This window comes from Capricornis sumatraensis, chromosome 16 (genome assembly GCF_032405125.1).
Source record: "Capricornis sumatraensis isolate serow.1 chromosome 16, serow.2, whole genome shotgun sequence".
Lineage (NCBI taxonomy): Eukaryota > Metazoa > Chordata > Mammalia > Artiodactyla > Bovidae > Capricornis > Capricornis sumatraensis.
Window position 1 is genome coordinate 46,585,001 of NC_091084.1, and position 24,762 is coordinate 46,609,762.

Below are 24,762 nucleotides of genomic sequence, written 5' to 3' on the forward strand. Positions count from 1 at the left end.
GGTTAGGTTTTTGCTGTTTGGGGTTTGTGCATGTGTGTGTGCATGTATGCTTAGAGCAGAGAGTTGTTTTAAAATTTTGTATGCCCCAACTGCATCTAGAGCCTAGTGATTGTAGAATTTTTACTAAGGGTAGTTCAGAGGCTATGGGGCCAGGGCAGGGGTGGGGGGTGGGGGCGTGGGTCGGGGAACAACCATGTTCTTCAGAAAGCCTCCATGCTTATACTTCAGTGCATTTATTAACACTCTTCAATACACCACTTGCTCTGCTTAGTACTAAAGATTGTCGTTTTCTCTCTAAATGGTTTTAACAATACTGTCACGTAGCATCGTGAATGCATGTATAAATGCTTTCTGCATTCTTGCTGAACTTAATTTACAACCACTTCTCAAAACTCCAGCTATAGTTGTTTAAAATCTAGGAGAAATAAACTACTATTTTTAAATTCTGTACATGATCCCCATTTACTGTAGTATCAAATTACAATTGACCTATATAAGTGATCATCACCAAGGGGCATAGCAAGAATGGCTAGGGGAGCTTTATGCAAACAGTGCATCTCCACCCATCCACCCATATTCTTTACAAGTTTTTTGCAAGCCTCTCCAAGGAGAAATGTCTGCAGAATGAGGGTTAGGTACTCTGCATAATCTTTATTAATTTTGGTTGAGAACTTTTGACTTTTATCATGCTCTTCTTTTCAAACATGCTGATAACATTTTTTTTTTTTTCACTTATTTTACAGCAGTAGTAACAGAAAGTCATGTCAGCATGGCACTGTTTCCATTCTTCCCTATCATCCTGTCAGGTACCGGAGAACAAGATTCATAGTGTTTTCTCAGTCCTTCTGTTTAACCAAGTCTTACCCTCTCTATTCACCTGGCTTTTGCCTTCAGTTTACCATTCTGTTCTCTTTTTTGTTCTTGAAAGCTCCCCCCCCATGCAGTTTTCTGGGTTCTATCTCTACCAGGAGGAGGGAATTGAAAATTTCCTGTAATTTTCCAGGGAAGTGTAAACACTGTAAATTTCATCACTGTAAATTTCCAGCTTATCCTTGCTTATAATTTCTTTAATATAACAGGCTGTTAATACCAAATGGGTACTTGATTATTAGAAGATATAGAATATTAGAAGATACAGTGTTGCAGAAACCAGTACTCAAGAAACCAAGCACCACACTCGGAGAGTTGAAGAATTCAGGTTTATTTACACCAGCAGGCCCAGAGGAGTTAACACTCCAAACTCTGAGCCCCGAACAAAGGGATTACAGAGTTTTTATAGACAGACTATAGTGGGCAACACTAGATGTTAATAGGCTGGTATAAACTAAGGGGTTTCGAGTACGTGGGAACAGAAGTCAAGATGGGAGGGGGATGCCTGACCTTTACACAGATAGGCATGATTAAGCAAGTTTGCAGGGGCCAGGTGATTGCAAAGAGCAGGACAAGGATGAGTGAGATAAACTCCAGTTCCTAGTATTGCAAGTCCCCACTTTCTGAGACTATGTGACCTACGTGATCTAGACTTTGCAAGGGGCAAGCTGAGTTACAGAGGCGGAAGGAGATTATGCAAAATTTTAACTTTTCCTCTTCAGTAGACTAAAAATTAGAAGATATACAATAATTTTAAAGAGAAAAAGGTCTAAAATTCCTACCTTTCACAGCAGGATAACCACCTTCCAGTCCCTTAAAATCATGTTTATTAAGCTGGAGGAAGAACTGACAGTCTTGCAATTCAGGTGTGGCTTTCTGCAGTTCTTGTGATTTCATGTATCCCGTAATTCAGGGGGAAGTTTTAAGGCTGCTTTTTTCCTCTGAATGTCTGTGAGTATTCCCTCTGACATTAGAGTCCCTATAACATAAAGGTTGTGTTCTCCATTCCTTAAAAAATGTTTTAAAGAGATTCCTCAGGCCATCAGAGACCATTATTTTGAGACTACTGCTTTAGATACCAGGCATCTTGTGCTCTGTCGATCTGTTATCTCTTGTGATGTTGTCAAAAATGTTTTTTAAATCCTGACATACCATAGAGAATTTTTTAGTGATGTTTGCATTTACGATTCTGAATAACAATTGAAGTGGTGGAAACTCAACTTGTTTGTTTGTTTGTTTTTAAATCTTGGGATGTAGATGATTCCCTCAGGGATATTTTGCTTCCTACACAGTGTTGTTTATTTTATAATTCTGAAAATTTGCCATCTCTCAGGTTTCCTCTTTCTAATACACAGGGCAAGGGAACGGCATGGCATGAGAAGCTATTGCTGGCGAAAACATTCAAAAAAAGAGAGTAGAAGAGAATGAACACACAGTATGAGCACTTTCTAATGAGGCGGCTCTGCTGGGAAAGACCCTGTTGAAAAAGAAAATACTCAGTTGTTGATCGCCAATTGTGATATCCACAAATTGCTCCTGTTTGCCTTTATCATCAGCTTTGGCTTTTAGAGTCTTCCTTACCACCATGTGTTATCTTCCGCCTAGTATACTATCAAGTCTTATCTCCAATATCTGCTCTCATAACCTCAAAGCTGTGGCAAGCCACTCAATGCACCATCTCCTGATTAAATTCGACACCTTCCTTGTTCTGAAGTCTGTTATGTCTGAAAATTTCTTTATCTATCCAGCTTCTCTCCTCCTTACAGTTTTTCTCTGAGATTATTCCTCACCAAATAACTTGCATACAGTTGCTGGCTAAGGCTCTGGTTTTGGAGAATTTGTCCAGAGACAGTCTCAGTGCCTACACAGGAATGACAACAGCGTGCACTTTATTATGCACAGCCAAAATTTTAAAAAGTATAAGCATTGGGTTCTGATTACTGGCCCAGATTCCTTCTTAGTGAGGAGATAGTTGAAACCCTTACCTATCATTGCCAGCCATACAGACTGAATTTCTGTCTATGAGACTAACTGCATTTATCCTTTGTGGTGCTAGGATTTCTGCCTCCAGCTAAATGGCTCTAATTAGTAGAATTACTTTTTTCTTATGCATCTGTTCAGAGAACAGTTATGAATTCTGAATTAATATAACTGATTTTCTATGGATGTCTGTGATATGATCTGCTGAAGGCAGGGAGGCTGCATGTAGTGGCTGTTCTATGTCTCTCTATTTAGATCATCAGTCTATTTTTGCTGTTATTTTCAGCCACTACTCTTTCAAATGCAATGTAAGTTAGCTACTGGAAGGGTAATAGGAATAACAGTGTCATTTCCTGTTAGAAAGTAGAACTACAGTCATGTAATTCTTCTCAATTATGAGGAAATGTGTATGTCAGATTTTTTAACTAACACTTTTAACCATCTTCCTAGAAATGGAAACAGAGCATTAATCAAGAACTAGTATATATTTTTTAAAACTTTTTTTTTTGTATTGAAGTATAGCCAATTAACAAGCAATGTGATAGTTTCAGGTGAACAACTATGGGACTCAGCCATACATGCACATGTATCCATTCGCCCCCAAACTCCCCTCCCACTCAGGTTGCCATAACATATTGAGCACAATTCTACATGTTACCAGTATATTTTTCAAACTGAGCAGAAACTAGGAAATAAAGCAAGACTCAATTTATTTTAATAGCTTTCAATAACATTCTCTAAATGTAATGCAATAAAGCCAGAAATCAATAATAAAAGACAACTAGAAAACACTCATGTATTTGGAAATGAATTAGCATACCATTAAAGAACCCCTCAATCAAAGAAAAAATCAAGTGGAAATTAGAAAATAACTGAATCATGCATATGAAACTTATAAAACTTAGATATATACTAGATATATACTTAGATATATTACTATATAGATATCAGTTCTTGGAAGGAAAATTTTAACAGATATACTAGACAGGAAAAAAACTAAAATAAGTAACATTTGTGTTAATTTTTATTAGTTGAAAAAACACAGGATTGTAGGATAAAAAAAGATAAAAGAGATAGCAGATATTAAATGAAATATCAACACACAGAGACTTCCCTGGTGGTCCAATGGTTAAGACACTACACCTCCATTGTAAGGGGCATCTGTTCAGTCTCTGGTCAAGGAACTAAAATCCTGCATGCCATACAGTGACCAAAACAAACAAACAAAAAACATAAGAGGGACACATTTTTAGGTCCTTTAAACAAAATCAACCACACAATGGAGAGGACCAAAAAATGCTAAATAATTGGTTTTTATGTTGATTTATTGGACTTATTGTGCTAATTTTTTTTTTTTTAAGAATGGAAAGTATAACCAATACAAGGGAGGTAAAAGTGGATATAAGTGCAGATTGGTGGATATTGATAGGATTATGAGTAATTGTGAATCCCAGAGTAATTAGGCAAGAAAAAGAAACAAACGGCATCCAAATCAGAAAGGAAGAAGCATGACTGTCACTGTTTGCAGATGATATGATATTACATAAAGAAAACCATAAGACTCCACCATAAAAATGTTAAAAAAAAAACTTTAAATTTTGTGTTGCTATATAGCTGATTAACAACGTAGTGATAGTTTCAGGTGAACGGTGAAGGGATTCAGCCTTGTATATATTAATACATGTACCCATTCTGCCCCAAACTCCTCTCCCCTCCAGGCTGCCACAACAGTGAACAGAGTTCCATGTGCTACGCAGTAGGTCCTTGTTGTCTATCTAGTTTAGATATACCAGTGTGTCCATGTCCACTCCAAACTCTCTATCCCTTCCCCTGATTCTTCCCCCTGGCAACCATAAGTTCATTATCTAAGTCTGTGAGTCTATTTCTGTTTTGTAAATAAGCTCATTTCTATCATTTCTTTTCAGATTTCACATAAAAGGGATGCCATATGATATTTCCCCTTCTCTGTCATACTTCACTTAATATAACAATCTCAAGGTCCGTAAATGTTGCTGTAAATGGTATTATTTCTTTCATTTTAAGGGCTGAGTAGTATTCCATTGTCTATATGTACCACAGCTTTATCCATTCTTCTGTCAATGGACATTTAGGTTGCTTCCATGTGTTGGCTATTGTAAACAGTGCTGCAATGAACACTGGGATACATGTATCCTTTAGGAACATGTTTTTCTCTGGATATGTGCCCAGGAGTGGGATTGTAGGGTCATATGGTTTATTGTTTGTGGATTTTTTGATGGTAGCCATTTTGCCTGGTATGAAGTGATATCTTATTATAGCTTTGATTTGCATTTCTTTAATAATTAGTGATGTTGAACATCTTTTCATGTGCTTCTTGGCTATTTCCACCGCACCTCTGAAGACTGACTTGAATCAACCAGTTTAATAATCATGGAGGGATTGGGGGCAGGAGGAGAAGGGGGATGACAGAGGATGAGATGGCTGGATGGGATCACTGACTCGATGGACGTGAGTCTGACTGAACTCCGGGAGTTGGTGATGGACAGGGAGGCCTGGCGTGCTGCGATTCACGGGGTCGCAAAGAGTCGGACACGACTGAGTGACTGAACTGAACTGAAGGCAATTTTACTGTCTCTTCTCACTATGACCTCCTGCCACATAATTCACTAACCAACCTGCCTAGATAATAAAATCTATGCAACTATCACCACTTAAATCTAACTCATTCTTTAAATATATTGAATAGATAAAGATTGTTTCATTTTTTAAAAATGGGAAAATAGTAAATGCAGTCTAAGTCTATGTAGAATTTCACCTGGAAGAGATTTTGTTGTAATAGAAACCAAATTGTGTCATTAGCTTTGGGACTGAACTATGGGTAGAAGTGGAAAGAGCCTTGAGGAGACTTATTGATATCTGGAAGGTTCTTATAGATAGTGTGGGTTTAAAAAATAGTGAGGAAAATATTTTAAGAATTAAAGAAAAGACACTTGACAGGTAGTGGTGGAGTATTTGTCAGTACTGTCACTTGAGCTTAAATGGAAAATATAAAGGATGTCTTATATACTCTTGAATTTTACTGAGATGATTTCTAGGAAGAATGTAAAAAATTCTATCTAGTGTCTTATAGCTGCCTGTACTAAAATGTAAGAGAGTTGTGAACTACAGAAAGGTTTTTTGGTTCTTTTGAAAAAAATTAAAAACATAAAAGGGAGCCATATCTTGCTGAGTTTGAAAATAAGGGTATTTCTTACTCCCATTATCTTCCAGAAAAATATTCTCAAGGTAAGAAATGGCTTCAGATCAAAGATCAGATCTGGTCTGAGCTGTAAGAGCCTTTGTTAAGACCTCAGAAAGAACTAAGACCTCACAGACTCTTTCAGCTGAACAAAAGTTATTCTAAGAATCTTAATGGCATGTTTCATAGACTTTTTTTTTTTTAAACAGTTTTAAAAATCTCAAGGGTATTTTCTCACAAAATACCGGAGGAAGAATTATTTGAAAGAGATTTATTGGTATGGATTTTGTATAATGGAATCAATTTAAATCTGATACACAGAAAGCCCACAAAGTTGTTTTTAATAGCTGTATTGACATAAAATTCACATTCCATGCTAGTCACCCATTTAAAGTATACAAGTCAATGATTTTTAAATATTCACAGATATATGTAACCATCATCTTGGCCAATTTTAGAACACCTTCATCACCTTCTATAGAAATCCTGTATCTTTTAATATCATCTCAGATGCCCCTGGCCATAGGCAACCACAATCTATTTCTGTCTCTATAGATTTCCTTATTATGAACATGTCATATGAGTAGAATCCTATAATATGTGGTATTTTGTGACTGGCTTCTTTCCCTTAGCATAATGTTTTCAAGGTTTATTTATGTTGTAGGATGCATCAGTATTTCATCACTTTTAATGGCTGAAAAATGTCCCATTGCATGAGAAGACCACTTTCTATTTATCTACTCTTAAGTTGATAGACTTTTGACTGTTTCTCCCTTTTTTTAAAATTAATTTTTAAAATTGATGTTTCTTCCTATTGTATGTGTGCTAAGTTGCTTCAGTGGGTAGTGTCTGACTCTGTGTGACCCTATGGACTGTAGTCTGCCAGGCTCCTCTGTCCATGGGATTCTCCAGGCAAGAATACTGGACTGGGTTGCCATGCCTTCCTCCAGGAGATCTTCCCAACCTAGGGATTGAACCCACATCTATTGTGTCTCCATTGGTAGGTAGGTTCTTCACCACTGTGCCACCTATCTATAAGACTCTTGATACAGGGTAGAAAATCTGCAGTAAATACTTCTCTTCATAAAGATGGAATACAGGAGTCACATAGAAACACCAGCCCACAGAAATTTTAAAATCCACAAGACACATGTTGCTATTTTTCTGATTAGCGTCCAATCCCACTCCCTGTAATAAGTTTCTGTGGCTCTTGGCTCTTCCTTTTGAGCTTTTAATTCTATCCTCTGAATCACTCTTCCTTTTCCAGGGATCGCAAAGAGTTGGACATGAATGAGCAAGTGATCACATACACGCAGAAGCCACTATTGGAGAAATGAAACAAATGCAACCAGAATTCCTGCCTCACAAAATAATGCCTATAATAATATGATTTTGAATGACTTGTTACACAACTATAGTATATCACTTTTCTTCAGCTAATATAATTCCCCAAGCCTCCAAATTTAAGAGATATCTTCAACTCTTTTTATTTTTAACCTTCCACACTAATTCATCAGCAATTCCTTTTAGGTCTTTTACATAAACTGGGTCTTGAACAGGTGAATTTCTAAGTATACTGCAACCCCCCCTAGCCTAATGCATCATCATCTCAGATCTTGACCATTAACCTTATTGGACCCCTACTTCCACTTCCCTACAATCAACTTTTGAAAACAACCAGAGTAAACTTTTAATAATATAGTCACATTATATTAGTATTTTTTTTAAATTATTGGATTCCTGTTCCTTTCACAACAAAACTCAAACACTTTGCCACGGTTGATGAAGCTCTCCATGAACTGTTTCTGTGTATCTCTTTCCTTCTGGTTTACCGTGGCCTCTCTATTGCTTGAGATTGTCAGAATCTTTTTTGTACTAGATGTTTTCTGTCTAGCAGTTTCCCCTCCAGTCCCTATATCAGTGGGTCTTTCTTATATTTCAACATTCTACTCAACTACCACCTACAAGTGGCTTTCTTTGTCATACTCTCTAGGAAATCACTCACACCATTACAATTACCCTTTATAAATTATACCATCCCAATTTACTTGTTTCTTCCAACCACTTATATGTTCTATATTTATATGGTTTATTTATCCTCTAGAGTCTATCCCTTCAAAATCTAAACTGCATGAGAACTCTGTGCTATTACACATTATATCTCTGTTCAATTTATCAACATATCTTCAATGCTTATTCAGTTCTTAGAATATAATAAGGGGTCAGCAAGTGTGGATGAATGCCTATCCCACATCTATGCATAAAATAACCTAAAGATCTTGATCAAATGCTCCTTTTGTAGACTAAGGTCACAATGTCAGGAAATTATCAATGTTTGAGGTCCTTGCTCCACTTTCCCCCTGAATTTCTCCTAAAGATGCCAAGAGATAATATGTAAATTTTAACTGGTCAGGAAATTATTTTTTGTCACAGTAATTCCCATTTAGCAAGGCTCAGATGATATTCTATGTGAAATACAGAGACCTATGAACACTCTGAGATATGGGTCCAAAATGTTCAGAGGGAAACTGGTTCTATATTCAAGACTTTTAGAGTTTACATAACTAAGTTCCAAAAAGTCATGGGAGTCAGGATACATTTGGGATTTTAACAGGACAATTAGAAATGGTGTTTATAATAAATTCAATATTACATTTACACCTCAAAAGACACTCAGGGCAAGAGATGATATCAATTAAAGGTGAAAATGTGAAGCCATGTATTTCTGAGATGACTCTTGTGTTTAGAATGTGACAAGATCAAATGGAAGCCTGTAAACCTGAATAGCCTTGCCCTGGAGGACCTTTTCCTATGTTATGGTGATGGATTGAATAATTATCAATGACCCAATGAAATTCTAACTTCATTCTTTTATGATCATTTCTGTAGAGGGTCCATAGCCACATACAAGGGGGTGGAATGTGACAATAGAAATAAATCTTTGGTCTCTATCCCCAGTTCCTAACACAGGGCTCTAAAACTCTTGTAAGTTCCTGAAAGACAGGGGTACTAGATGCATCTTTTGTTCAAATATTTGTTCTTTAACCCTGGTTCCTGACACAGGGCTCCTAAACCCTTGGAACTTCTGGTGGGTATCATTTGTTGGAATAAGGAGACCCTCGGTGGGATTCTGTATAGCTTCTGGATGAGTGCTGGTCATCAAAAAGACCAAACCATGATAAGAAGCTTGGAACTTTATGTCCACACTCTATTGTGCAGGGAGGACGGAGAGGATGAAGACTGATTACATAGCCTCCACGAAAATACTAAACTGTATGATGCTTCCAAGTTGTTGAACAGATCCACATGCTGGGAGGGTTGTATACTCCAACTTTCTGGCGATGGAAGCTCTACCCTGAAACCCTTTCAGACCCGGTACATTATATCTCTCCATCTGACTGTTAATTTGTCCTTTATAATATCTTTTATGATAAACTGGAAAATGTAAGCAAATGTTTTTAAGAGTTTTGTGAACCCATCCCAGCAAACGATCAAACCTGGAAGAGTATTGTGGGACTCCCTGGCTTTGTAGCCAAGTTGAACAGAAGTGAGATACCCTGGAGACCTGTTGCTTACAGTTGGTGTCTGGAGGGAGGGCAGAGTTGTGGAACCGAGCCTTAAATCTGTGAACTCTCACAGTACCTCCAGACAGTTATGTCACAACTGAATGAAAGAATAGAGCTTTAAGTTCATATCTAGATATTTAAACTACATATTACTTTTCAGTTGGTTGGTATGGAAGGCAAAATCACCACACATTTTTGTAAAATGTGCTGTGAGTGGAGAATAATGGATCCCATTAACCATTATTTAATAATTTTGTGTGTTTAAAATGATCTTTGTTACCTTTTAGTATTTGTTATATATTTTCCCCTTAAAATTTGTGATATTATAGATAGAATACATTTTATAGTGGTACACTATAAATATTTCCCATTTTATTAGTTTTTAAATTATGCTTTCCATGCCTCACTTCTCTTGCTCCATTTTGCTGAGACAAGGACTTTTATGATCAAAGTGTTACTTCCAGGTGATTTAAAGAGTTGCCTCAGTATTTGTTCTGTTAGGAATTCCTGTACTCCAGAAAAATCTCTCTTCACCCTTTCCAGTAGTGATGTTAATATGGGTGGCTTATTATATAGGAAATATACAATCTTAGACAACATTTCTAGCTTTTAAAATAGATTCTAATCTCTTAATAAATCTAGATTGTGGAACTAAACTGTTGTTAACATATTAATCGCAATGCTTAGAATTAAAAGATGCTCTTTAAAATTCCTACAGATAAGGAAGACTACATTGTACCAGATGGAAGTATTTGATATTAACGTATTTAAATATGAATAGGCTTCCAGTCAAATCATATGATTGTGGTGTCCAGACCTTATTTTCTATAGATAGATTGAAATCAATCCAGTTTTCACATTCCTTTCCTTTTTTTGGAGTCTTCACAACCTAGATCTTCTTGGGGGTAGAGTTTGTTCAGAAGACTTAAGAAAGGAACAATTTAGTCTTGCTGGTCCTGCTCAGATCCTTTAGATCAGTGACAGTGCTGAGGTCATTGGACTGATTGTGGCTCAGAGTTTAGATCAAGGGCATGGAATACAAGGACTTGATGCTGTTAGATTTAGAAGAATTGAGTTCACATCTCTCCAGACAAACTCTTGGTACTCTCTAGCACTCGATATACTCATCTGTAAATTGAGGTAAATTTATGACACCAGCAACATGGGATTACTGTGAAAAATTAAGTGGAGAAGCATAGTGGTTTTGGATCCAGGCTTTCTAGATTCAAACAGTGGTCCCACAACTTCCTAGCTGCATGATTTTGAGTGACCTACATGATGTCTCTGTGCCACAGATGGCGCATTTGTAAAATAGAAATAATACTATTTCACAGGGTTTTGGGGGCTTCCCTGGTGGCTCTGTCATTATGCAGGAGATGTTGGTTTGATTTCTGCGTCTGGAAGATCCCCTGAAGAAGGGCATGGCAACCCACTCCAGTATTCTTGCCTGGAGAATCTCATCGACGGAGGAGCCTGGTGTGCTGCAGTCCATGGGATTACAAAGAGTTGGACATGACTGAACCAACTGAGTTCCCAAAGGATTTCTATGAGAAGTCAGCCATTTAACATCCCAATGTGCTTAGAATAGGGTCTGGCACATTGTAAGTACAAATTTTGTTTGCTAAATAAATAAAAGAAAAAATCCTAGAAGCCCACAGGTGTTAATACATAATAGTGATAATTATTCATATCATTTTTACTGATTTAAAGTGTTTCTCAGCTGGTTTACAAGTGTATAAAATTGAGAGTTAGAAGTAATATATTTTCAGTACAGCTATTGTGGAAAACAGAATGAAGGTTCCTCAGAAAACTGAAAATAGAGTTGGCATATGATCCAGCAATCCCCCTCCTGGGCATATATCCAGACAAAGCTATAATTAAAAAAGATAATGCATCCCTATGTTCATAGCAGCACTATTCTAGCCAAGGCATGGAAAAAACCTAAATGCCCATTGATGGACGAATAGATAAAGATATGGTGTGTGTATATATATATATATGTGTGTGTGTGTGTATATATATATATACACACACACACACATACACCAAATAATACCAATTAAAAGATGCCTATTCCTTGGAAGGAAGTTATAACCAATCTAGACAGCATAATAAAAGGCAGAGACATTACGTTGTCAACAGAGGTCCGTCTAGTCAAGGCTGTGGTTTTTCCAGTAGTCATGTATGGATGTGAGGGTTGGACTATAAAGAAAGCTGAGCACCAAAGAATTGATGCTTTTGAACTGTGGTGTTGGAGAAGACTCTTGAGAGTCCCTTGGACTGCAAGGAGATCCAACCAGTCCATTCTAAAGGAGATTAGTCCTGGGTGTTCATTGGAAGGACTGATGTTAAAGCTGAAACTCCAATACTTTGGCTACCTGATGTGAAGAGGTGACTCACTGGAAAAGACCCTGATGCTGGGAAAGATTGAGGGCAGGAGGAGAAGGGGACTACAGAGGATGAGATGGTTGGATAGCATCACCAACTCAATGGACATGAGTGTGGGTAAATGCTGGGAGTTGGTGATGGATGGGGAGGCCTGGCATGCTGCAGTCCATGGGGTCGCAAAGAGTCGGATACAACTGAGCGAATGAACTGAACTGAACAGAATATCAATTTTATGTGGAATCTAAAATATGACACAAATGAATATATCTGTGAAGCAGAAACAGACTCTCAGACATTGAGGACAGATTTGTGGTTTCCAAGGGGGAAAGGGAGCAGAGGAGGGAAGGATTGGGAATTTGGGATTAGCAGATTGAAACTATTATATAGAGAAAGGATAAACAATAAGGTCCTACTGTATAGCACAGGAACTATTAATATATATAATATCCTGTGATAACCATAAAAGGAAAAGAATATATATGTATACATGAGTCACTCTGCTGTACATCAGAAATCACCACAACACTGTAAATCAACTATACTTCAATAAAATTTTAAAAGTATTATTTCAATTTAAGCAATTGGTGTGATACTGCCAAACAGAAATTTCTAGATCATCTGAAATGTTAAGAATGGATCCTAAGAATATATTCTGAACATTGCCTTTCTCAGGGCCTCCTTTACATCTCTGTTCCTCAGACTGTAGATGAGGGGATTCAACATGGGGATCAACACTGTGTAGAACAGAGACAGCACTTTGTTCTGCTCAGTTGAGTAGCTGGATTTGGGCATCACATAAATGAAGGTAATAGTTCCATAGTAGAGAGTGACTGCCGTGAGGTGAGAGGTGCAGGTGGAGAAGGCCTTGCGTCTCCCTTGAGTGGAGCACATCTTCAGGATGGTGCTGAGGATGCAGATGTAAGAGAGAGCAATGACAGACACTGTGACCACAATGATGGAGCCAGAAGAGATGGAAGGGATAATTTCAACAGTGGAGATGTCTGAGCAGGAAAGTTTCAACAGAGGGGAGAAGTCACAGAAAAAGTGGTCTACCTGATTCAGCCCACAGAAAGACAGAGTCAGTAAGCAGCTAGCAAATGTCCAAGCATTGACACACCCACCCAGGTAGCAAGCCCCCACCAAGACGACACAGACTCTGGAGGACATGTGGGTGGAGTAGAGCAGGGGCAAGCAGATGGCCACATAGCGGTCATAGGCCATGGCAGCCAGCAGGAAGCACTCAGCTGTCCCAAACATGACGACAGAACAGAGCTGGGCTTCACAGCCAGCAACAAGGAGGGCCAGTTTATGTCTGAGGAATCCTACAAGCATTATAGGTGTGACTGATGTGGAATACCCAATGTCTACAAAAGCCAAATGACTGAGGAAGAGGTACATGGGGGTGTGAAGATGGGAAAAACTTCTTATTAAAGTGATTATGCTGATATTGCCTATTAAAGTGACAACATAAATGCCTAGAAATACCACAAAGAAGAGAACACGAAGTGTAGGATCCTCTGTAAACCCCAAAAGGATGACCTCTGTCACACTGGTGTGGTTCCCAACCTCCATGTCCTCTGGGCATTGTTCCTGTTGAAGGAAATGTGAATATTCATTAGTTTTATGCGTTCATGCTACACATTTCCAGTTTTCTTTGGCTGTTCCTAATTTCTTTGGTTATTCCTCAGAGCCGCTCACAGTGATCATTTCCTCTTCCTAGTCTGTAAATATGGTGCTGTAGATGATTTTTTGATTATTTCTAAATCTACAATTTAGCTCCCAACTTTATTCATTTTCATATCCACTGCTAGTCTCCCTACCTTAGCTGAGATGCTGTTCATTTTCCTTTTACATTGATCTGTTTACCTCCTTGTCTTCATCCCTGTGTTCTTACAGTTCACAATGTGTCTGCCAAAGGAATCTCTTCCTGAAATTAAGAGCAAGTTCTGCCAAAGGGATTCTTTTGAATCCCTTTGATTTTTTCAGGCTTTAGGAGGAAACCTAACTTCTCTAGCACAGGAATGTACACTTTCTGATGTGTCCTCTGCATATGACTCTTTGCTTGTCTCTCTGGATATTTCCATCCAACATTTGCACTAATCCAACCTTCCTGAACTCTTTAGAGTCCCCTCAGTGAACTCTACCCTCTCTCGCCTTTAATCCTTGTTCTCCCACTTGGGTGGCCTCAAACCTCCCACCGTCATACCCTAGGTGACTTCTGCTCATCCTTGAGATTGATTTATCTCCAAAGCCGCCTCTGCTTTCTAAGAATTAATCAGAAAACTTTCCTTTGTGTTGATATCACACTTTGAAGATGTCTAGATTGACATTGTTTACTATAGAGTTATGGGTTTTTTCGGTTTTTGTTTGTGTGTTTACATTTCACTGCCCCCAGTTAATGCACATTCTCCTTAACAATGGTGTGTTTTATCCCTGTGTCACAAATGAGTAGTGCTTGAGAGCAAAGTGTGCTGAAGAAAAACTTGTTAAATGAATTTATGCATGATTTATACAATATAATGATTATACTGTGGGGAACCAGAGATGAACAAAATTTAGGTTCCCTGTTGAGAGAAACCAAGTCTTGTAGAAAAGAAAGAGATTAAATACGTATTAGTGTATAGAAAGTCTGTTAGTGTGGCATAAGTAAAATAATTGCTTATGTTACTTCTAAATCAAAATTGAATAATTATATTGGGAAAAAACACTTGGAAATTAAAAAAAAAAACACATTCCTCACAAATCTGGCTATTATCACAGAAGTTAACTATTACAAATTTGGTAATTATTTCCAGGAATTTTTCTCCTTTGTTATATCTTAATATAACTATTATAACATTGCAGGTGGAAGTTTAATGCCATTATTTTTCCTTGCATTTCATATAAAAAGTTTGTCGTTGTTTAGTTGGTAAGTCATGTTCGACTCTTTTGTGAAACCGTGGCCTGTAGCCTACAGGCTCCTCTCTCCATAGGATTTCCCAGGCTGGGAAATTCATGTCTCTTACATTGACTGGTGGGTTCTTTACCACTGAGCAGACAGAGAAGCCCATAAAAAGTTTATCACATTATAATTCCTCACACAGTGTTTGAGAGCTTCATAATAATGAGTCACTAGCCTCCTGGTGGCTCAGACAGTAAAGAATCTGCCTGCAGTGCTGGAGACCCAGCTTCAGTCCCTGGGTTAGGAAGATCCCTTGGAGAAGTGAATGGCAACCCACTCCAGTATTCTTGCCTGGAGAATCCCATGGACAGAGGAGCCTGATGGGCTACAGTCCATGAGGTCACAAAGAGTCTGAGACATGATTGAGTGACTAACACTTCACTTCCAGCCTTTAATTTAATCACCCACTGGTTTTGGACACATAACTGTTCTTAACTTTTAGCTATCAAAAGTATTGTGATTGCACATGTTATATAAAGTAATAGCAAGGCTAAATATTATAAAATATGACACATTCCTATTTATTTAAGGCATAATTCAAGGTATATTCTGTGTTCTCCATTGAGTATCTCCATGATTTACAGTAATGAAAATACTAAATCGACATGCTAAACTATCTTCATTGTTCTGTTTACTTCTTGGCCGTAGTTTCACTAAAGAGCTTAGTACTGTCTCCATGTTTTGCCATTGTGTTGTGATAAAGGCAAAGTTCTTCTATTCTGAGACAGTTCTGAGAAAGTAGAATTAATGATAAATTATTAAGAGAATAAACAAATTACAGTCCAATGTAATATTTTGGGCCATATTAAAGATTCAGTGAAAATATTAATGTTATACTTATTAGAATGAGAAGCATAGAAACAATTTTAAACTGTTTCTGCAAGTATTATAAAATGAAATAAATTAATCTGAGATTTACTCTAGAGACTTGAAAATTTCACTTATGTACACCTTTCTTTCCATTAATTTCAGCTAAATCTCAATTCTTGTAGTTAACTTCTGAAGATCTACAAATTCTTTTTACCTGCATTTACTTTTAATTTTTCACATATAGTTAAAAACAAAAGAGAATTTTACCTACTATTCAACTTTAACAATCATCAAAGTCCATATTGATTTATTTTAATTATGCTGCTGCTAAGTCGCTTCAGTTGTATCTGACTCTATGTGACCCCATAGGTGGCTGCCCACGAGGCTCCCTCGTCCCTGGGATTCTCCAGGCAAGAACACTGGAGTGGGTTGCCATTTCCTTCTCCAATGCTTGAAAGTAAAAAGTGAAAGAGAAGTCGCTCAGTCGTGTCCGACTCTTAGTGACCCCATGGACTGCAGCCCACCAGGCTCCTCCGTCCATGGGATTTTCCAGGCAAGAGTACTGGAGCAGGGTGCCATTGCCTTCTCCTTTTAATTATGAGGCATATGTTAATAGTATTGACATATTTGGGGCTTCTGAGGTGGCTCATTGGTAAAGAATCCACCTGCCAATGCAGGAGATTTGGGAAACAGGTTTGATCCCTGAGTCAGGAAGATCCCCTGGAGAAAGAAATGGCAACCCACTCCAGTATTCTTGCCTGGGGAATCTGATTGACAGAGGAGCATAGTGGGCAACAGTCCATGGTATTGCAAAGAGCCAAACACAACTTAGCATGCATGCAGGCACACATTGACATATTTGTAATCATGTTATATATTATGTTTTGTAATTTGCATATTCACTTAGTTTTATCAGTCAAGTATGTCCCACTTTCCTGAATAATCCTCATAATTGAAATGCTGGATAGAATATATGTTCAACTCCAAAGTGTGGTGTTCATGGAGCTTCATATTCTGTCTCTAATAACTTTTCAAAATGTATCTCCCTATATCTTCCTTTCAACTTGTGCTTTAGAGTCATGTAACATTACCATTTTCTATTCAGTGTTATTGGTTCTAATTTTCATAAAGAGACAATATTCTGCTTACAATATTAATTCTTAAGCATGAAACATTTAGCAAAAATGATAAATATCAATACAAATGTCTTCAAAATTCTTTAAAATTTCTTGCTTTAGAATAGAAAAGTATTTAGTATTTCCAATAGTGGGTCTTAGTTCTTTGACAGAATGAACTGTGAGGTGTAATGAGCTAATAGTACCTACAGCTCATTAAAGAATGTCTTCTGATAGATCTTTACTAAATACTTTTAAATTAGCATAGTGACAGGCAAACTTTCTGCCAGGGGTGTAAGCTCTATCATGAAAAATCTGTTTTTAGTTTTATCACTCGATCCTCTATGAGTTTAATGGGACAAACCATTTCCTTTCAGTATCAAAACAGCGAAATATTTGAATACAGTCAGAAAACCTCCACTACCTTCATTTCCCAAAATTAGCACTCATAGAATCTCTGCCTCCATTCTTCCCGTCGCATACTTTTCAGATCCCTCATGGTTCTGCTTTCAGCCTCTGAACATACTCTCATCTGAGGACTGACCCAAGCGCTGAGCACGTGTGCTCTTTGCTTCTGATTCAAGCAGAGTTCAAGGAGACCAACTCTGCATTCACTGTGCACACAGTGTGAGCTTCAGTCTGTGCTGACAGCAGTCATGGATACTGGAGATGAAAAACTCAGATCCTTCCAATGTCCAACTGTCGTCACTTCCACATGACACTTAAATCTCTCTGACTCTCAGTTTTTTGTTTTCGTTTTTTGTAAAATGGGAATAATTGTCCCCATAAAGCAACTTTGTTGTGAGATTAAAAGAAATGATATCCATCTGCAAAATCTTTAAAGCTGTTTGACCATACATTAGAGCTAAGTAAATATTTTCGTTAAGTATAAATGAAGAGTGGATAGATTTTCAATTATTTAAAATTTTTATGAGAAGTATAAATTTTCTTTCAACACGTCAGAAAATTTTTCACAAATCCAAAAGAAGTCAGGAAGCATGATATCTGATGCCTTCTTAGTTCTGGACCATGCCATTCGTAGTTATATGCATAATCTAACAGCTGATTCTTGCCCTTTCCTTCCTCTCCACTGACTACCTGTGGGTCTTTCTAGAGTTCTGTGCCATCCCATTTATGCTTCCCTATTTGGCTCAGGGATTCTGACTCTTCCCAATAGTTTCCCTCAATGAATGGGTTACATTTGATAATGATCACGGGGGATAGGGCTAAGAGTCTCATAAACCTGAATACCAAGTCGTTTCTTTCTTATTTCCTTTTCATAGCTGCAGTTACACAAGCTTAGCAGTGGCTTTGACTGTGAAGACCCTCCAAACTGCACTCTGGGTTCTCAGAAGTCTGCTTTGGGTGTCCAGAATGACACCCAAAACTCTGCAGTGCAAATATTTTTTTTCTATTAAATTTTTTTTAAAATTGGAAGGTAGCTGCTTTACAATGTTGTGTTTCTGCCATACAACAGCATGAATCAACCATCAGTATACATACGTCCCCTCTGTCTTGAATGTCCCTCCCATTCCCCACTGCATTCCACTCCTCTAGGTTGTCACAGAGCACTGAGCGGAGCTCCCTGTGTTCTGCAACATCTTTCCACCAGCTTTCTGTTTTACATATGGTAGTCTATATGTTTCAATGCTACTCTCGCCATCTGTCCCATCCTCTTCTACTCTCAGCTGTGTCCACATGTCTGTTCTCCGTGTCTGTGTCTCTATTCCCTGCAGTGCAAATCTTGCTGAGGCCACAGTTTCCAAAGGGGTCACAAAACAAAGTGAAAATTTAAATTATTTAAATTTCTCATAGAACAAGTGAAAATTTAAATTATTTAAATAAAATCTATGATTACTGCACTCACCTTTTAGAGCCAGAATTTCTGATGCTGAATTCCAAAGAGAACTTTATGAAGCAGATGTTTTCCACTTACTTGTATAGTAGTTGTGCACTGAATATCTGACAGTGTTAACCACTGAATGCTCTCCTCCATTAAGGAACATAGTTACTTACGTACATTCTGTGAGGATGAGTGTCTTTTGTGTGTGTTGGGAGAGAAAGGAAGGCTCTAAAAGAATCCCCTAGGACTGTTGTTGCTTGTCCCTTTGAGATAAATTCCTGGGATTGTTCTCCAGAAATGACTCATGGAGCCAGGTATCTCATTAAAGTGGCATAAGTGGAAGGTCCAGTTGCTAACAAAAGGTATATCTCTGAGGATCCTGGTGGAAGTTTTGTTCAGAAACTTGGAGAATAAACCAAGTTTGAAATAGAAATTTGGTGGGAGATGGGGACCAGAGTCAGTGTTATCAGGGCTCTAATTTCCTCTCTGTAGGCAAAAAGGTTCCTTTAGTTGAGAACATCAGGTCGTGGGGAAGGTTCTGGAGTAATATGAGTATGTGAGGAGAAAGTAAGCAGAACAAAGCACAGTCCACTATTACTCAAAGCGTATTTATAGTCCTTGGGCTGGTTCTGGTTGGCAAACTACTTATTGTCAGTCCAGGACCCAATAAGAACAGGAGTTGTGGGGAACCATTTATATTCTTTATAAAAATTTTAGAAAGTAATTTGAATGGTGCCAGCTTCAGTGATTTTTAATATGGGTTTATCCTTTTGTATTTTAGTTTTTATTTTTTTCAATTGTCCTCATTTTACTGTTTTCCTAAAAAGTACTGACTCGCGGATGCTTGGTAAAAACTGACCCTTTATTTAAATAGCTTGAGAAATACTAGGTGTGGCTTTTGTATCCAGGAGTCCTGGACTTCCTTGGTGCCTCAGATGATAAAGAATCCACCTGCAATGCAGGAAACCTGGGTTTGATCCCTGGGTTGGGAAGATCCCCTGAAGGAGGGCATGGCAACCCTCTGCAGTATTATTGCCTGGAGAATCCCCATGGACAGAAGAGCCTGGTGGACTACAGTCCATGGGGTCAGAAAAAGTCCAACATGACTGAGCGACTGAGTGCACACAATCCTGGGTTCAGTGTGAGGTGTATTAATTCTTTAAAATTGTTTTATTTCTTTGAGACTCAATTTTATGATTTGTAAATTCATATTTTATAGTCTATTCATGAGGTTTCAAAGGGATAGCATATAATTATCTGGAAAAGTTACCTGAAGTTATTGATGTGTCTCAAATATGTGACAAATGGAACGAAGTGCCTAGAAGTGTTGACTGTGATAGGTCACACTCGCCAGATTTGGGAAGAGCCCTGTTCCCTTTTGCAAATTGTTCTATTTTATTCTCAATCCCAACTACTTCCTCCTTTGAGAGTCATGACATTCCAGCTATGGGACCTCCTGTCTGTTATTGATCTCCCTGTTTTCCTCATCCCCTGAGGACTTTAATGCCTGCATGATCATTTGCTTTTCCATCTCTATCTTTGTCATGAGTGAAGGTGACTTCTAATCATTTGAATATTTCAACTGACAACTTGACTTCAAATTTCTTCTACTTTCTTGATTTCAATTACTTTCATTTATCCATAGTCTCCTTATGGAGCCCACCATATTCTTATCCTAAATTCCACTAATTTTCATTTTTGTTCCACAAGTTAAATCTAAGCATGTGAACTTACTGCGTTTAAGCTTAGCCAGTCAAAAGTCACTGGAGATAAACGTATAGTCCAACAAAATAAAGTTTACTGAGTCAGTGTAGAAAGGGAGGACTCTCTCAGTAACTACCACGTGTCTCCTGACAGTTAACAGAAAGCACGTGCCTTTTGAAAGATCTGGATTCTTAGTGAAGGATAGCGAGGAGGGGTTAAGCGCTGTGGAGTTCAGTTCTGAACAGGTTCCTGATTCTGTGGTGGGAGTAAGAGGAGGGACTAATCTGAAATTGAATGCTGTCATGAAATGCTGGCAATTTAGAGACTGAGTGCCTCTTACATTAGGTAGGAAGAGAATTTCAGGCTTGGGTGTATTGTTGATAACTGAAAAATTAGATCATTATGACATTGTTAAATATGCTGCATAAAAGTTGAAGAAACAATGCTTCTGACTAAATTTATTGCTAGATTATTCTATGTCTGTCCTCCCAACCTGAAGAAAGACATATTTGTTTTTCTTTTTCAGACTTTTTCTTTTTCTCATTGTGTTTTTCTAGAAAATATTTACTTTTCATTATTTACTAAATCTATTAATATAAACTGTTCATAATATCTGTTTTTAACCATCTTAATATATATAGAATGTGTAATTATGCCCCCTTTTTCATGTGTTATTTAGATAGTTAAAAATTTTGGCTTTTCCTTGATTAATACTCCTATGGGTTTTTCAGTGAATGAAACTGCAAATATATTTTCTCTATGGAACATTTTTCTTTTTCTTTGATTTCTTTGATTTGTTCATTACTCATATATGCACATATAGTTTTTGCCCATGCTGTGTGGCTTGTGGATCTTACTTCCACCACCAGAGGTTGAAACTGTGCTCCCTGTAGCGGCAGCACACATCCTAATCGCTGAACTGCCAGGGAATTCCATATGCTTTTTTCTTATTTATTTTTGTTCCTTTATAAGCTTCCTGAGATGGAAGCTTATATTTTTGTTCTCAGTCTTCCTTGAGGTTGATTTCCAACCCTTTATCTTGAGTACAGGCCATATATTTCCCCTTTCCCAGCTTTTTTTTTTTTTAATTTCTTAGCAGTTTTGAATGATGTCATGAATATTGTGAATGACAGGTTATAGATAGTTTGGATTGTGTTATAATCCTCTCAAACATGTTCACTACATGAAAGTAGAACCTATACCTGTTTAGTCAGTGATGCATATTTGAGGATTTTCTGGTTTTTGGCAATTACGAGTAAAGTTTCTGAAGTATCTCCACATAGGTCTCTGTGTGGACATGTGTTTTCATTTCTCTTTGACAAAATCTTAGGATTGTAATTGCTGAGTGTTATGGTTAGTGTACGTTTTTAAGATACTGCAAAACTTGTTTTTTTTTTTTCAAAATGGCTGTACCATTTTGCATTCCTACCCACTTTGTATTTCAGTTCTAGTTACTCTGGGTCCTCACCCAGATTGATATTGTCACTTAAAAAAGATAAGCTATTCTATTATGTGCATAGCATTAAGTCTTTTATTTTAATTTACTTCCCTTTTGACTGTGTTAAGAATTAATTTCAAGTTCTTCTTAGCTCTACTTCTCTGTTGATAGTCAGTTTGTTTTCAATCTTGGCTATTGTGGAGTGGCCACAGGACTGGAAAAGGTCAGTTTTCATTCCAATCCCTAAGAAAGGCAATGCCAAAAAATGTTCCAACTACTGCACAATCGCACTCATCTCATATGCTAGCAAACTAATGCTCAAAATTCTCCAAGTAAGGCTTCAACAGTACATGAACCATGAACTTCCAGATGTTCATGCTGGATTTAGAAAAGGCAGAGGAACTGGAGATCAAATTGCCAAATGTGTTGGATCATCAAAAAAGTGAGAGAGTTCCAGAGAAACATCTACCTCTGCTTTATTGACTATGCCAAAGGCTTTGACTGTGTGGATCACAACAAACTGTGGAACATTCTTAAAGAGATGGCAATACCAGACCACCTGACCTGCCTCCTGAGAAAGCTGTATGCAGGTCAAGAAGCAATAGTTAGAATCGGACACGGAACAATGGACTGGTCCAAACTGGGAAAGGAATACATCAAGACTGTATATTGTCACCCTGCTTATTTAACTTATATGCAGAGTACATCATGTGAAATCCCGGGCTGGATGAAGCACGAGCTGGAATCAAGATTGCCAGGAGAAATTCCAGTCCTGTGGCCACTCCACAAACACCCTTATGGCAGTAAATGTAGAGGAACTAAATGAACTTGATGAAAGTGAAAGAGGAAAGTTAAAAACTTGACTTAAAACTCAACCTTCAAAAAACTAAGATCTTGGCATTTGGTCCCGACATTTCATGGCAAATAGATGGGGAAAAAATGGAAACAGTGATAGACTTTATTTTGGGGGGCTCCAAAATCACTGCAGATGGTGACTGCAGCAATGAAATTAAAACATGCTTACTTCTTGGAAGAAAAGCTATGACCAACCTAGACAGCATATTAAAAAGCAGAGACATTACTTTGCCAACAAAGGTCCGTCTAGACAAAGCTTTGATTTTTCCAGTAGTCATGTATGGATATGTAAGTTGGACCATAAATAAAGCTGAGGTTGAATAATTGATGCTTTTGAGCTGTAGTGTTGGAGAAGACTCTTGAGAGTCCCTTGGACTGCAAGGAGATCCAACCAGTCTATCCTAAAGGAAATCAGTCCCGAATATTTATTGGAAGGACTGGTGCTGAAGCTGAAGCTCCAATACTTTGGCCACGTGATGCGAAGAGCTGACTCATTGGAAAAGACCCTGATGCTGGGAAAGTTTGAAGGCTGGAGGAGAAGGGGATGAGAGAGGATGAGATGGTTGGATGGCATCACTGACTCGATGCACATTAGTTTAAGCAGGCTCCAGGGGATGGTGATGGACTGGGAAGCCTGGCATGCTGCACTCCTTGGGGTCACAAAAGTTGGACATGACTGAGCAACTGAACTGGATTGAATTTCATTCTTTTTTGGTCATTTGGTGTGAGGGTCCATAGCCACAAACCATGGGGTGAACTGTGACATAATATAAATAAACCTTTGGTCTGTGCCCCCAGATCCTAACTTAAGGCTTGAAACTCCTGTAATTTTCTGAATGACAATGGTGTTAGAAGCATCTTTTGTTCAAATATTTGTTCTTTAACCCTGGTTCCTGACACAGGGCTGCTAAACCCCTTTGAATTTCTGGGTGGGTGTCTTACTGGAATCCCCCTTGGTAGGATTCTGTATAGCTTCTGGATGAGGGCTGGTCATCATATCAAATCATGATGAAAAGCTTGGAATTTTACACCCATTTCTGCAGTGAGAATGGAGAGGCTGGAGATTGATTACATACCCTCCATAAAGTACTAAACTATCTGGTGGAAAGCTTTTAAGTTGGTGAACAGATCCACTTGCTGGAAGGGCTATATAACCCAACTTCTTGGTGATGGAAGCTCCTGCTCTGCTCCCTCCTTTCAGACCCAGTGCATCGTATCTCTCCATGTGGCAGTTAAGTTTTAATTGTCTTAATAAAGACATTATTATTCCTTTATAATATCTTTTATGATGCACTGGAAAAATGTAAGCAAATGTGTTCAAGAGTTTTGTAAACCATCTCAGCAAATGATCAACCCTGTAAGAGGGTTGTGGGACTCCCTGACTTTGAAGCCAAGTTGGACAGAAGTGTGGATGCCCTGGAGACCCATTGCTTGCAGTTGGTGTCTGAAGGGAGGGCAGAGTTTTGGAAATGAGCCCTAAATCTGTGAAGTCTGACACCTCCTCCAGGCAGTTAGAATTCACAACTGAATGAAACAATAGAGCAGCATGTTGGTATCTGGATATTTAGACTATATATTATTTTCCAATTGGTTGCTATGGAAGGCAAAAACACCACACATTTTTGTAAGGTGTGCTGTGAGTGGAGAATAATGGGTCCCATTGCCCATCATTTAATAATGTCATGTGTTTTAAATGATCTCTGTGGCCTTTAATATTTGTTTCATATAGATAATATATAGCAGTATATTATAAACATCTTCTATTTGTTAATTTTTCAATTATGTTTTCCAGGCCTTCCTTCTCTCACTCCATTATGCTGAGACAAGGACTTAAGATCTAAGTGTTGCTTTCAGATGCTTTAAAGAGTTGCCTCATATTTGCTTCTGTTGAGAGTTTCTATATTCCAGAAAAATCTCTCCTCACCCTTTCCAGTGGTGATGTTTAGAAGGGTGCATTATTATGCAAGAAATAACATTAGTACAATCTTTGACAATAGTTTTAGCTTTTAATTAGATTCTAATCTCTCTATAAATC

At 38.0% G+C, this 24,762-nt stretch overlaps 1 protein-coding gene across 1 annotated transcript; it reads right to left on the bottom strand.

The window, feature by feature from the left end:
* Positions 1–5,024: 5,024 nt before the first annotated feature.
* Positions 5,025–13,593, bottom strand: LOC138092717 (olfactory receptor 5P1-like). Its single transcript, XM_068988782.1, has 2 exons — positions 12,686–13,593; positions 5,025–5,052 (listed from the first exon to the last, which is right to left on the bottom strand). Exons 1-2 carry the CDS (start codon positions 13,591–13,593, stop codon positions 5,025–5,027), a joined length of 936 nt encoding a protein of 311 aa, XP_068844883.1.
* Between the last annotated feature and the right edge of the window lie 11,169 nt (positions 13,594–24,762).

Bases quoted from the DNA above. Each gene is read 5' to 3' on its own strand.
- LOC138092717 (XM_068988782.1), bottom strand. From the start codon at position 13,593: ATGGAGGTTGGGAACCACACCAGTGTGACAGAGGTCATCCTTTTGGGG. The intron at 5,053-12,685 runs GGCAATGTTCAG...CCACTCCTGGGC, and splicing joins GTAAAGGAGGCCCTGAGAAA to ACATATCCAGAGAAAAACAT.